Here is a 15,569-nt window from a genome sequence, read left to right as displayed (position 1 = left end):
ATCTAGAATCGAGTAGATTTGATTTTGTAATGACCTTAAATTTCTACATATTCAAAGTTGTTACTAATGTATCATGCTCATCTATAATGCGGAAATATAACTCTTACATGAACATAATTGATAACGTAAATTTCGAAAAACGCTTAAAACAACTTCTTCTCTGGAAAACACAGTCATGGTCTTACGTGTTTAAATACGAAATATTGAAATTTAGAGAAAATAAAGACAAATACAAAATAATTTAAAACAATGAAATGCAGAACAATCTATTCTAACTTAAGACTATGAATTTAAATGAGTCTATCCGATGCACGTGTCATAGTCTCTGCTAGCAATGTCGTCGTTCTCCGTACAAGTACGCCTTGTCTTTACCTGAAAAATGATGTGGCACACAGCCTGTGGCCTCACTCTAGGGGTCATGCAAATGCAAACACATGCAAGCATGATTTAGGGATCTATCTCTCATCATCATAAGGGTGGCCTCTAGTCTCGGACAAATTGGATGTGTAGTACTTCCCTACACATGACTCACACGTGCGAGTGTGAATCCCTAGGGTACTCGCACACCCCCTGGACCCTCTGGTCAAGCTAATCTGTAGCGACGTCTGGAGGTCAGTGGAACCTCATAGTGTCATGCGCCTCATGAACACTCTCATCTATGCGCATTCGTGCTCGTGCACATTCGCACTCATCATCTCTAGCAGAAGTAGCTCTATGCTTATGAACATACAATATGCATGATGTTCCTCTAAATCCATCATAACGTCTCTTCTAACACAACCCTCTAGTCTCATCTCTTTGTTACTCTAGGTAACACATACTCGTGGATATTTATATTAATATCGTTTTCATGCTCTTAGGGTTGTGTCCTATGTCGATCTAATGACATGATGCAATATGGCATTCATCATCATATAGCATGCTCAATATGGAAAACATCATCATATTAAGGTAAACGTCACGCAATCATCATACTCATCATGTTGTCATAAAGTACATCAAGCATACCAAGTACGTCATTCATATAACATCATCACATCATTATCTAACGCTATCAAGTCATCATATAACATCATCACATCATCATCTAACGTCATCACGTCATCACATAACATTATCACATCATCATATAACATCATCATCTAACGTCATCACGTCATCACGTCATCACATCATCATATAACATCATCCCATCATCATATAACATTATCATATAACATCATCACATCATCATCTAACGTCATCACGTCATCACATAACATTATCACATCATCATATAACAACATCATATCATCATATAACATCACTGCATCATTGCATCACTATCTAACGTCATTACATCATCATACAACAGCAACACATCATCATCTAACGTCATCACGTTATCACATCATCACATAACATAAAGCATAAATGATACGTGCAAGGACCACTGGGTACGTATCGTCATACATAAGACAAGTCTTTCAACCGAGCCGATAGTAAGGTCACTTACCTGATTAGCTTAGACTGGTATCACCAATTTATCAAATTTGGTTTTGTTCTTTGTATTCAAGCCAATCTATATGAACCATGACATCAATTTTAATTTCAATTTTCTAAATTTTACAATGGCCTATGGGTTTAACTTCATGTGAGCATGAGAAACTTTATTTTAATTTTGCTCACTAAATTTTCACTTTTCCTCTTCACTTGTCTCCCTGTTCTCTTATCTATATTTACTTTATTTTATATATATTTTTTCTTCTGCCTCTCTCTTTAATTCTTTCCGAGTTAATTCTTTTCCTCTCTATGTTTTTTTCTTTCTCTCTTTAATTCTTTTTCGACCTCTCTGTTTAATTCTTTTTTTTTCTCCGTTTAATTCTGTTACCAATTTAGTAAATGAAAAGAAGATCTGATTCTAAGTAATTGTAGAAAGAAAAGATCTATGATTTCATGTAAAGATCTTTACATGAGATCATTTCTATTTAGATCTAAATAATTGGGGAATGAAAGAGGAGATCTGATTCTAATGAATTGATAAACGATTTTGATTTTCCTTTTCTTTCCTAAAAATATTAGGAAGGAATTTCATTTTTAATTATGTACTCTGGGCCATTTTCAATATCTAAAATCTAAATAATTGAAAAAGAGATCTAATATTGTTGTAAATTATCATAAGGTCCTATTCTTTAGGACGAGTTAGTCTATTCTCTTGGATAAGTTTGGCTGATATATTTAGGTATGGTTAGTCTATTCATTGGTGTTGTGAGTACGTTTGTTCCACTTTTGGCGCACAACAAGTGGTATCAGAGCCTAATTGTGATATTTGGGGTATTGTGAAAGTTTTGGCCTGATCGACCACTAGACGTGCTCACAATCGTGCTTATTCTCTTGAAAATCTATTTTCAAGAATTGTGTTTTTTAGTTACATCCAGATTAATTATTGTAAATGTTCTTCATTTGAAATTAAATCACGGCGTGGATCGAGATTGTGGAGTTCAATCTCGAAGTAGAGAAATTTTATGGAACCAATAATTTTGGTGTTTGGCGAGGCGAAGTTAGCAATTTGCTGGTCATGCAAGACCTTGATGTTTTTCTCCAAGAGGAGATGCCTGAAGACCTGACAAAAGCAGAATGGACGAAACTAAATCGGCAAGCCTGTGGAATTATTCGATCTTGTCTTGGCAAGGATCAGAAATATTCATTTATGAAGGTTACCATGGCGAAAGAACTATGGGACAAGCTTGAGGCGAAATATATGAAGAAGAGTGGAAAATAAACTCTATTTGAAGAAGAAACTCTTCCGTTTTGACTACAAGAAAGGTATCTCAATGGCTGAGCATTTGGATGATTTTAACAAAATTATCACTGATTTACTCAATCTTGATGTTAAGATTGATGACGAAGACAAAGCATTGGATGATTTTAACAAAATCATCACTGATTTTCTCAATCTTGATGTTAAGATTGATGACGAAGACAAGGTGTTGTTGTTATTAAATTCTTTGCCGGAGTCCTACGAGTTTTTAATAACCACCCTTACACACAGCCCATACGTGCGAGTATGGGCTCACCAGCTAGTTCGCACACCGCTGGGCCACTTTCCTTATTCGGTGGGCATACTCTGGGAGCCCCTTAGGTCGGAACCCGTTAGAACTAGTAACCGTCACGACAGCGCTATGCAAAGCATAACGATCGTTGTCCTGCCATTGGATGTACGCGTCCGTACTCTCGTGATGGGTTAGGGGTATCCCCCAAATGCATGAGCACACATAATGCATGAGGTCCCAAAACTTTTCCTTTTTCATTATCCTTTAATACAACCCCGCTAGCATTATGTACATATCATATCATTTTTCATATCGTTTCAGATATCGTATATCATTCATGTCATATCGTTTCTCATTTTTCAGTTCTCAAATCATACATAATTCTAACGGGGTTATACTTCTGCCATTTATCGTAATTTCATGTCATTCATATCATGTTGTATACACACAATTTAAGAGACCTAACATAACGTTTTATAGTTTTGACATAACATTTCATCATATACACATCATACCATGACATATTGCATCACAATGTATCATATCATAAACGAGTCATAACGTAAACACTTCATAGTCATATCGCTCTCTAACTTATCATAGCCTTAACGTTCTTATACCTATCACAGACATATCATTACGTGAATGTACCTTAGTCATCTCATCACAAGAACTTAACCTAACGCTATCGTTCTATTAATCCTAATGTTATCGTTCTATCAATCTATCACAAACTTATCCCTTTCTACCCGTAGCCTAACCGTATTCTTACATCAATCTCTCTTATCCATATCACTCCGGTATGTAACTTAACCTTAACGTTTCATGAACGTATTTTACTCCTATCGTTACATTTCGTTTTGTGCATCATTCTTGTATCCTATCTCAAACATTTCCTTGAACACATCGTACCGTAATTATTATCATACAATTCACATATTATAACATATACATAACACATAGGAAGCATATCGATCCACATACAATTCACACATATCAATATATATGACACGTGCAAAACCACAGGGCACGTGTCAACATCAAATATAACCATGCCGATAGTAAGGTCACTGGTGGCTAGCTTAAGTCGTTGTCACGAATATATCTTTAATGAAAGTTCGATTCCGTCCTTTGAAATCCGAGTCAACCTATATGAGCCCATGACATTAGTTTCAAGTTTGAACTCAACCTATATGAGCCCATGACATTAGTTTGGTTTGAACTCTACCATCTTATTTCTCTAATTTACATTAGTCCATTGTTAAATTCTGATATTTCTTAGACGAAATTGGATGAAGTTCCTTGCTGTCTGATATTTCATGTTTTATTTTTTAAAATTATGTTCAATAAATCTTTCTTCAATCTTCCCTGTAATTATTTTGGAGATATTGTTGGCCAATTTTGTTAATCTATTTTACTTTCAAATCTTCCCTTTTTATTTTTTACTTCAAAATATTATTGGCCAATTTTGTTAATCTATTTTCCATCTCTATTTCGTTTTTTTTTCTTATTTCCTTTGTCTTCCTTGTGATTTAGTTAACAATTATATTATTAGCTTTTAATTTAATCCATTCATTTGGTCATATTCTTTTTCTATAATTCATATAAAATTATTGACAACCTAAATCATTGCAACAATTTAGTACATCTAAAATATAATTGGTTGTGATTTCCTAGAACTCATACAAAATTCTTTTCATCTCTAATTCAAAACTAAATAATTGTAACCAAATTAATATTACTTAATAAAATAAGAGGAAGATTTATCATACTACTATTAACCTCCTCAATAACATATCTACTTGCTGAACTAAATCTGCTTAACCCTTTTGTTTTTGTTTTTTTTTTTTCTATTTGTTTTTGTAGGAAGGAAGAAATTCTGGGTAAATCAGCCGTTGTTTTTACAGAAAGGGAATTCCTTATTTGTTGACAGATTTATTTTTAAGGAAGGAGTGGTGAGAGATTGAAAGAAGGAGGAGGGCTCAGTTACCAAATGTTTTTTTATTTATTTTATTATTTATTTATTTATTATTATTATTATTTTATTTTTGTTACAGTTTACAAATCACAAAAGATAAACATCAAATATTAAAACATCTAAATTCATAAAATTTGAAAAGGTTAGACACGAATATATCTCAACCCCCAATAGTCCTCAGTTCATGCACACCCTTGCCTTGATCGTGTCACTTAGCTTTCATCTAATAAGATGTAAGTAGCATGAATGAGTATATAAATAGTCAGTAAGTAGTTTGCTTGTATGTTCTTAGTTCGTTATTAAAGCTTATACCATTTAGTTTATTCGGTCATTTGGGTAGGTTATTCATACTTAGAAGTCTCATTTCTAAATCATATGGTTTCTTAGACTAACTCCTATGTTAACTTTGTTCACCTAAGCTCAACTTAGGATAACGGCGTGGAAATCGGTTAAGTTCTCTTTTTTCAGCTGCACTTGGGCCATGAGGTCGTAGGATTCGACTCTTTTTAAGCTTATTATCTCAAGTTCTATCTTTTGGTTCTAAGACATCTTGATTAACTATTTACCCGTCTTGTTTATCATAATCAACGTACAAAGTCATAAGTACTCAAGGTGTGATCTCGTCATAAGTCCCAACCCATAGTTCTCATCTTACTGTTATGGACACTGTTATCAGATCATGTAGTAGGGTTTGGTTGGCATCTTCATAGTAGGTCCCATAACGTAAATATCATAAAGGAGGGAACGACCTTCAACGCATTTCCTACTTGGATTATATTCTATCAAAGTCGTTGTTGTTGGCTAATCGCTTTTAGCTTATAACATTGCTTTCTTTCAAATTATTTTCAACGCATTTCCTCAATCACGTTTTCCAAAACATTTCTCTCAAACATAACTCGAGGCTCGAGCATATGCCGACGATGTACGCGAAGTCCAAATTTTTCATGGCTGACTTATTCGCTGGGTTAAAACAAATGTCGCACAATCGTTGTCCCGCTGCCGCAAGAGTGCGATTGTGATACCACTGAAAAAATTTGGATTCCCAGCGCGTGTCTCCAGACTTGAAGCCATGCATTTGACCTTGAACAGACCAATCTGCTTGCGTCACGTGACTGCACAAAAACGCGCATCCTACCCCACCTCAGACGTCTCTATACCGACGCGTGGTGATGCGTGAGGAGGCTTCTATGTGTGACGGAACGTGACTCGACATGAGACCCCTTTTAAGCCTAATTTGACTCTCGTACGACTGTTTTCCATCTCGATTTTGATACTAACCTAAATTTTACTTGATTCAAGACCTACCAACGAGTTTTCAAAAAAATTGGAGATCCAAACTAGCGGAAAAGCAAGCTTCGAAGGGCACACTACATCCCAATAAATAACCACCTGGACTATAGGCAAGTGATACTTATAGGGATCTCTAGAACATGCTAGCATGCAAGCATAATGTACCTTAGGTAGTTAGAATATGTGTGATTAGGACTTAGAATGAACAATTTGGATAATTATGACATGTATATTATAAAATTACCAAATTGCCCTTGGGTGTCCAGCGTCCTTGCTGGCACACCGAGCGCTAAGGAGAGATTTCCACTCACTTATAAGCAATGTTTTGAATCCATGTGGGATCTCACAACTAATAACTTCTAGAAATGTTCCATGATTACTAACTTCTCAACCTTCCGTGATTTTAACCAAGTCAAGCTTATTGACTCACATTTCTCACATCAAACACCCACAATAATGATAAGGACTACTTTTCGTGATGTCAACAAAAAAAATATTGGCAAAATAAATATTTGTCTACCTATTAGTATTATCCATATACTATATATCCTTTAGGTTATTTATTGAACATTATTCTGTATGTCAACCATATATTATTCAATATTACATTAATAACCTTAATTGTTTTTTTTGTAAAATAAATATTATTAGCTTAAGTGGAGGAGAACGGTCATAATAACCGTGTATCATCTAACACACCAAGAAAAGTGAGCATAATAAGCTATTCTTTCTATTTTTGTTCTTTTTTCTTTTAATAGCATTTTACTTAAAATTCTAATGTGAAAAAGCTATTAAAAGGTATATTTGTGAGCGTATAAATATGTGAACCCTCCATATGAATTAATTGAGCAAAACAGACAAAAAATAAATAAATTTAAAAAAAAAAATGGCATCTTCTAGTTTTCTTGCAGTCTCTTTGATTGTCCTTTCAGTTCTGTTCTTCAATGGGGTAATGTCCATGCATGCAGCTTCCCAAAACGACGTCGCTTCCACCATCTGCAAGAAAACTAGAAACCCTTCTTTTTGCTTTGACGTGTTGAAATCTGCTGGCACCACAGACCTGAAAGGACTGTCCACCTTCACCCTCAACCTTGCCCACGACAAGACTGTTGAAAGTCGTGCCCTCGCCCAGTCCCTGGCGTCCAAGGCAATTGATCCCAAGCTTAAGGAGCGCTATGCCACTTGTGCTGAACAATACGACAATGCCATCGACGACATCGAGGATGGGAAGGTCAACTTGGGGGAAGGTGACTACAATGGCGTCAACATTAAGGCGTCTGCAGCCATGACGGAGGCAGGCGACTGTCTGGACAGCTTCGCGCAGCCGCCGAAGGACCCATCCGCGCTTTCGGGCAATGGGAAGACTGTGGAAGATATTTGTAGTATCATCTTGGTTATAGCCAACCTTCTTCTTGGGCGTGCCTAACTCCTTTTTGTAATGCCATGAATCAATAATATGTCTGGTTTGAATCCTATAAATTTGCTCATCTTCGCTTCTACTCTCATGCTTTGATAAGATCAAAATCGTCACTTTTCACTTTTAATAGTAATTGACTTAGGAGGATGGAATATTACAACATTTAAACAAAAGGAGGAGGCACCCCTTTTCCCAAAATTACAGGGCTATTTTATGAGTTTCGTAGAGTTGTCTCACGCTCCTAGGTATTCTCTACCTACCCATGACAAGTCCCTTTTGTTGAAAGTCGTTTGAGCTTTTCCTGGGAGTATGACATGGGTTACTTCAACACCGTAGCCTTGGTACTCGAACATCGGCTAGAGGTATTTTCTCTATCCCTTCTTACCCTGAAAAAGGGTTACTTCAACACCGTAGCCTTGGTACTCGAACATCGGCTAGAGGTATTTTCTCTATCCCTTCTTACCCTGAAAAAGCAAGGACACCTTTGACCTTTTGAACCTTAATTTGAGTATCATTTCAACCTTTTAATAACTAAACTTATAAGTATTATTTCTCTTTGTTTTTAATTGAAACTTTTAAAATATTATTTTAGTCACTCTAAATCTAATATGACTCGATAACCCAACTAATCTATATACAATTCAAACCATAAAAATTGAATTGGGTTAAATCTTTTTCGGGAATCATGTTTCTATAATCAATTTGATCCCCTGATTGAATTGGGGGCAAACGCCTACAATAGTTTGTTTATTCCTTATCTCGAAAATCCTATTTGAGGTAGGAATTTATCAAATGAACCAGAGTCCATTGATGAGAAGGGGCTGGGGAAAGCTTGAACCCAATTCCTATAGTGATGAATATAAGTGTAATTGAAATTATTGGGGAGTTTTACATTTGTGTATTGAGAAGACCATTTACTATTTCTTGAAGCTTGATCTCTCCCCGAGGAGAAAAAGAAACTATACCTAACAAAATTAAGTGAATACCCAAAATGGTAGTCATTTTATTTCTATCTTTCCATAGAAGAATGAAAAAGATTCTTCAAGGGTCTCGGGTTCTGCAGAGGAAATTAAGTGAAGTACTCCAGACACAAAGTCGGAAAGGTGTCTATAACTTCCCGAACCATATAGCCAAGCGAAACCATGAACCAGAATAGAAGAACTTGCCCCACCCATAAGTAAATATTTCGTAGTAGCCTCATGATCGGATCTAAAATAATTTTGAATTAAGAAATAGAATTTGGTTTGTTTATATTTAAATCTAAAATATGTAACTCTCCCTATATATGCCTTTTAAAACTAGGACTATCTCTTAGCAATGAGATAGCAGTAAGTTTGGATGGTTACAAATGGTATTAGAGCAATCAAAGAAAGTAATCCAAATTTTATTTCTTAGTGGTTTAATGTTTTAGTATTTTAGAATTAAAAATTCACTTTCTTGAAATATCTTTAAAATTATTGGGGTCATTGGTCCGAGCAGTCCCTCTTTCCATCCTTGTTCCTGAACCTTCGTTTCTTATTTCACTTCAAAATCAAATGAGAGCAAGTCGACCAGTTCTACTCAATATATACAAGAGTGGATGACTCGAATCGTACAGGCACAAGACCTTTGAATGTGTAATCCGCCTACTATCTCATTCAGCTACATTTGTTCCTATCCTTTCACTTATACACAAACAGAAGAGGTAAAACAATGTTTGTTCGGTTGGGAATTGGGAAATAACAAAAGTAAAAGTGGCCGAATATAATCAATCCAAGAAGCCTCTCTTGTCAAATACACTGACCAGAAAAAGGCTCATCCAATTCCTTGGGGTGGTCAACCAACATAACCCGTCTACATTAATCATTCATAGAAGATTTTCGATCACCAATTGGCTTGTGAGTATAATCTTTAACTCCCTTAGAGAACCATCCAGTTTCAGTGCTGTGACAATCTCACTTATTTTAGGTTAATATTTATACTCGAAAGCTACTTCCTAAAGTTATAGTAATATAAACCGTTTAGTTTAGGTTTAAGTACATAAAAAAATTTATTTTTATTTGGTCAGACGGAACTCCCACCCTTAACCCAGTAATGAAAAAGAAAAAAATATAAAAATAAGGCCATTCCATTTCCACAAAATACCCACACCCAAGTTTCATAGCTTTGGGTCCGCTATCCCGATCATGATTTTATTACCTCCAAAGGAAAAAGTCCTCCCCTTTATAGCCGGTTGTGGGCGAGGAGATATTCGAACCCCCGACACTGTGGTTCGTAGCCACATGCTCTACTCCTCTGAGCTACAGACCCCACCCCGTCTCCATTGGATCTATTCTCGGGGGTACCCTAAAAAAAGGAACCTTTCCTCTCCCCAGCCATTTCGAGTTAAGAAGATGTGAAAGCTCACATATTTTATGTTGGAATCCCAAAAAAACAAGGTTACAATTCAACCCAACTCAACCCTACCCATTATCCGACTTTGAAACCTATGTCAGTAATGAGTTCCGACTTATTCGGGCTACTCCGGGTCATCAGCCCAACTAACCCAACCAACCCAAATAAAAGATTTCTCAAATCCGACCCAACCGAAATCTAACCCAAAATAAATAAATAAATAAATAAATAAATAAATAAATAAATAAATAAATAAAACTAGGGTTTATGGATGAGGATATAAAATGAAATAAATAATAATAATTAGGGTTTATCCTCAGGCACATCCGCGAAAGGATTTGAAAAAGCCTGGAGACGTGTAAGAACCCATCCCATATAATCGTAAATATCTAAAATTTCTGCAATAAAGGAGTTCGGGGTAAGCCCCTTCGCGTCCATTCGTTCTATCCTTATCGCTCTGTGTATCACAGCCTATAAACCCATCTCCTCTCTTCCCTCCTCTTCTTCTGGTTTCTCAGTCCCTGATTTTCCTTCAAGGGACTTCGAGAAAGCAAGAAATGGCTTCCATTCTTGGAGTTACTGCAATTCATCATGCGCCAAATCTTGATATGTACAGAAGGATGGGGACGCCGGCGACGGCGACGGCGACGGTATCATCCACGCCTTCTCTTTCTTTCGCTGATAAGTCCCATTTCAATTCCTTGAAAGCTTTAACTAGTTTTTTAAGTAGTAGTAGTAGCCGTCGCAACTTCTCCGGTTTCAGCTCTTCTGCAATTGCTACTCCCAATTCCATCCTTAGCGAAGAGGCTTTTAGAAGTCTTGATGGCTTCTCTAAAGACTCGTTGGATGATGATGGTCTCATCGATTCTGAAGCTAATTCTTCTCTTGCATTTTCTGACGATGATGAGCTCGCCATTTCCAAACTTGGCTTGCCCCAACGACTCTCTGATGCTCTTGAGAAGCGTGGGATTACGCAACTCTTCGCCATTCAGGTACTCTCTCACACTCTCTGTTGGTTTTCTTTATTGTCTTCCCTTTTGTTGGGGATTTTCTCCGTTTTCTTCCAGGAATTCTCTTCAGTTTGTTGAAGCTATTAGCTTAAAGTTCTAGTTATTATCTCTTCTCTTCAGTTCAAGTTTCAAAATGTTCCTGGATATGGGAAATGCTCACGTTTAAAATTCAATGTGCAGAAATTTTGAGCAGGCTGCGTACCCCTGCTTGTTTAGAAATTGACCATGAAGAAGTGTAGTCTTCTTTTATGATATAGATTCATTTTGTTCTTAACTTAGTCTTCTAGGTTATGTTAATTACACAAGCTGAAGTAATTTCTTTTGAGGGAATCATGTACGAATCTCAAATATGTTTTGTCACAAGATACATTCGTTGTTGATTAATTTGATTAGTCAAGTGATGTCATTGCATTTTTAACTTTTTTTTTTTTTCATTTGAAAAATACAGAGAGCTGTTCTTGTCCCTGCACTAGAAGGTCGTGACCTCATTGCTCGTGCGAAGACTGGTACTGGGAAGACATTAGCCTTTGGAATACCGATTATTAAAAAAATCACTGAAGATGATGAATTAAAGAGTCCACGGAGGTATGATTTTGTGACTCCCTGGAATCTGGTACGTAGAGATTTGCCTCAGATTTTCTAACTTTTCTGTATTTGTTGACAGGCGTTCACGTCTTCCTAGAGTTTTGGTGTTAACACCCACCAGGGAGCTAGCCAAGCAAGTGGAAAAAGAGATAAAAGAATCTGCACCTTATCTGAACACTGTTTGCGTTTATGGAGGCGTTTCATATGTTACCCAGCAAAGCGCTCTTTCTCGTGGAGTTGATGTGGTAGTTGGAACACCTGGTCGAATAATAGACCTAATAAATGGTAACAGCCTCAATTTGGGTGAAGTTGAATATTTAGTATTAGATGAAGCAGATCAGATGCTTGCTGTTGGGTTTGAGGAGGATGTGGAAGTAATTTTAGAAAAGCTTCCATCTCAGCGACAAAACATGCTTTTTTCTGCTACTATGCCAACGTGGGTTAAGAAACTTGCACGCAAATATTTGGACAATCCATTGACCATTGATTTGGTAATCTTTTACCTTCTTTTTTTTATCATCTTAAGTAATTACTTAGGTCTCTGATTTTTGACATCTGCAAATTTATAGGCTGCTTTGTTGTAATAAACCATGAAATTGTCTTGCTGAAAGATGCATGCTTTTTGGATTGCGGTGTACTTGAAGAGACAAGCTTGTTTCTTTTCATACATTCCCTTTTCATTCGTTCATTTTTTTGAACTTTTCAGTGATATATGATCATGCAATTTTATTGAAAGAAGTTAATTTGTTATGCATCTCTTATGTGACAATGTTGTCATGACAAGCTAGTGTATGTTAAAAGGAAAAAAGGCATTTACGACCTTAATTGAACAGGATCTGTTTTATAGGTTGTTCTACTGTGTCCTTGAGTTCAAAGGAAAAAAGCCAATTGTAATATGAATGCCTACTGCAAGTTTTAAGGGGATGCAACTCACTTTAGAGATAGAAATTGCATTTAACTGTCCATATAAAGATCGACCCTTGCTATGTAAAAATAATCTTCTGTGTCAAATTTGTAGGTTGGCGACCAAGATGAAAAACTTGCTGAAGGGATCAAACTTTATGCCATATTAACTACTGCAACTTCAAAGCAAACCATTCTCAGAGATCTTGTAACAGTAAGTTTTGAAGCATCCCCCCCCCCCCTTCTTCATACACTTTATACCAGTCATTGGGACTTACTCTCTTGTATGGAAACTGCGACTCTGTTATTTGATGTGTTAAGTGGTTAATGGTTTGAATATGTTAGATTGTTACTAATTTTTTAAGTTTAAACTTTTTGTAATAAAAAAATTTTGATTATCGAAAATCTATCCTTCATCGAGGAGAATTGGAAGATTAATTCTTTTATCTATAACTTCATAGTATTCACCTCCAAGGTTGCTTTTATATGAAACACTTAGCTTGATCATGTATAGGTATAAGCATGTGCGTGTATGTGTGTGTATATATACATATTCATTCTATTTAAAAAGTTATCTCAATTTTCATGTGATGGTAGAATCACATTTTTTATATTACTGTTTTTTCCTGTTGTAAAAATCAATTTTCTTGTGTGACCCCAATAATGTCATGATTTCAGGTTTATGCCAAGGGGGGCAAGACCATTGTTTTTACGCGGACAAAGCGTGATGCTGATGAAGTCTCTTTGGCATTAGCTAATACCATAACATCAGAAGCATTGCATGGAGATATATCACAGCATCAACGGGAAAGAACCTTAAATGGCTTCCGGCAAGGGAAGTTCACTGTCCTGGTTGCAACCGATGTAGCTTCACGAGGATTAGACATTCCAAATGTTGATTTGGTAATTTCATTGGATTCTATTCTTATCTTTGTCAATTCCGTTTGCTATTATTCAATGTGAAACTTATTTCCTTAATCCCCACAAAAAAAGAAAAAAAAAAAAAGGAAAGGTACTCAAACATGTTTTGATTTTTGGTCGTTCTCTAAGTCATAAAGCTATCATGTTCATTTTGGGGTAGTAAACATATTAAAGTTTAATTTTTCATTTCCATTTTTCTTTAGCTTGTAAAGTTAGATCGCAATGCTAAAATGTTCAATTTTTTTTAGAATTTTTTTTGTGATTTGACTTTTTCTTTACTTTCACTTCAGGTTATCCACTATGAACTTCCTAATGATCCTGAGACTTTTGTACATCGCTCTGGTCGTACTGGACGTGCAGGAAAAGAGGGTACTGCCATTTTAATGTTTACAAATAATCAAAGGAGAACAGTTAGATCTCTTGAGCGTGATGTGGGGTGCAAATTTGAATTTGCAAACCCACCTGGCATTGAAAAGGTCTTAGAATCATCAGCCGAGCAAGTGGTTGTTACTCTTCGTGGAGTTCATCCCGAGTCTATTGAGTTTTTCACTCCAACTGCACAGAAGTTAATTGATGAACAAGGAGCTGGTGCTCTGGCAGCTGCACTTGCACAATTAAGTGGGTTCTCCCGTCCTCCTTCATCACGATCACTTATCAATCACGAACAGGTAGTAAAGTGTTCTGTTTGTGAGTTTGATCTAATTAGAAAAATTATATTCCAGATGGCTATGTCATTGAAGCTAAAACATATTTATTGCAGGGATGGGTCACATTGCAGCTCACCAGGGATCCATCCTATTCTCGAGGCTTTTTGTCTGCTAGGTCGGTCACTGGATTTCTGTCTGACGTTTATTCACCAGCTGCAGACGAAGTTGGAAAAATACATCTAATTGCAGATGAAAGGGTGAATATATCATATCTTAGCATGCTGCACCTATTTCATGCCTTTTGTTTTTAAATTTCCTACGCATATAATTTTGTTTTAACAAAACAATTAAATATTTATGTTGGTAATGCCAGATAAATGGAGCAGTATTTGATCTTCCAGAGGAAATAGCAAAAGAATTGCTGAATAAGGATCTGCCTGAAGGAAATACTCTTTTGAAGATCACCAAGGTATGTGTTTTCTTTCCTCCCCCATCCCTCACAACCTTAATTATTGCTTCGAAAATAGTTTTCTTATCTCTTTGATGTATGGCCATCATAAATATTGGGCTGTCTAACATACTTTTTGTTTGTAGTTACCTCCTCTGCAAGATGATGGCCCCCCAAGTGACAGCTATGGACGATTTTCTGGCCGAGAAAGAAGTAGCCGAAATAGCTCTAGGGATCGCAGAGGTTCTAGAACATCAAGGGGCTGGGGCGGCAGCAGCCGAGACTCCGATGATGATGGTGATCTATTTAGTCGAAATCGCGGTTTTAGATCTAACAGCAGCAGGGGCCGGAATTTTAAAAGCTCAGGAGATGACTGGCTAATTGGTGGAGGCAGCAGACGATCAAGCAGATCATCATCCATGGATAGGTAAACTTTTTTTACTAATTCATTTGGGAAATTACTTTGCTTCTTTTTTCTTTATTCTTTTGCCTAAAAATATTATATTTATTGTTTGTAATTTTTCATCAAGAACATGTTGACAACCATATCATGTGCTGAATTCTGGATGGGAGTGATGTAATTTGAATATACATATATATATATATATATATTGCAGATTTGGAGGGTCCTGTTTTAACTGCGGAAGGATGGGGCACAGGGCATCAGAATGCCCCAACAATTGAGGAGCACGGCCATCAATCAAATATAATACTTGATTCAGCTTTTAGTTTCTTGTGGCGACTTATAAGTAAGTAGGTTTTTGGTGTCAGGTAGGCTATAGGTTGCATTTATCTTAATATTCAGTGGCGACTACAATATTATGCTCTCCTTGAAAGAGTTGCAGGACTGATGCTCACTCTCATGCTGCGTTACAACATCACCAACATTCTCAGTCTGTGTCCCATTAAGTTTTGCGCAGTGATGCATTCAGAATTGATTTTTTTTTTTTTTTTTTTTTTTTTTT

The 15,569-nt window shown here is 36.4% G+C and overlaps 2 protein-coding genes across 2 annotated transcripts in view; both read left to right on the top strand.

Moving 5' to 3' along the window:
• Nucleotides 1–7,186: 7,186 nt before the first annotated feature.
• On the top strand, nt 7,187–7,726 carry LOC111437853 (pectinesterase inhibitor-like). Its single transcript, XM_023075927.1, has one exon. The coding sequence runs from the start codon at nt 7,187–7,189 to the stop codon at nt 7,724–7,726; it is 540 nt and encodes a 179-aa protein (XP_022931695.1).
• A 2,782-nt stretch (nt 7,727–10,508) lies between these two features.
• LOC111437838 (DEAD-box ATP-dependent RNA helicase 3, chloroplastic) overlaps nt 10,509–15,569 on the top strand; it is a 5,683-nt gene continuing 622 nt past the window's right edge. The window contains exons 1-10 of the mRNA XM_023075913.1: nt 10,509–11,082; nt 11,549–11,685; nt 11,765–12,176; nt 12,704–12,802; nt 13,267–13,491; nt 13,800–14,177; nt 14,270–14,413; nt 14,530–14,625; nt 14,751–15,031; nt 15,222–15,542. Of these exons, the coding sequence (XP_022931681.1) occupies nt 10,648–11,082; nt 11,549–11,685; nt 11,765–12,176; nt 12,704–12,802; nt 13,267–13,491; nt 13,800–14,177; nt 14,270–14,413; nt 14,530–14,625; nt 14,751–15,031; nt 15,222–15,288 (2,274 nt within the window). The 5' untranslated portion in view covers nt 10,509–10,647 and the 3' untranslated portion in view covers nt 15,289–15,542. The remainder of the gene's footprint in view (nt 11,083–11,548; nt 11,686–11,764; nt 12,177–12,703; nt 12,803–13,266; nt 13,492–13,799; nt 14,178–14,269; nt 14,414–14,529; nt 14,626–14,750; nt 15,032–15,221; nt 15,543–15,569) is intronic.

Source organism: Cucurbita moschata, unplaced genomic scaffold (assembly GCF_002738365.1).
Source record: "Cucurbita moschata cultivar Rifu unplaced genomic scaffold, Cmos_1.0 Cmo_Scf00067, whole genome shotgun sequence".
In the NCBI taxonomy this organism is placed as follows: domain Eukaryota; kingdom Viridiplantae; phylum Streptophyta; class Magnoliopsida; order Cucurbitales; family Cucurbitaceae; genus Cucurbita; species Cucurbita moschata.
The sequence above is the reverse complement of the archived record's forward strand: the minus strand, read 5'-3'. Positions and strand labels throughout refer to the sequence as shown.

Bases quoted from the DNA above. Each gene is read 5' to 3' on its own strand.
- LOC111437853 (XM_023075927.1), top strand. From the start codon at position 7,187: ATGGCATCTTCTAGTTTTCTTGCAGTCTCTTTGATTGTCCTTTCAGTT.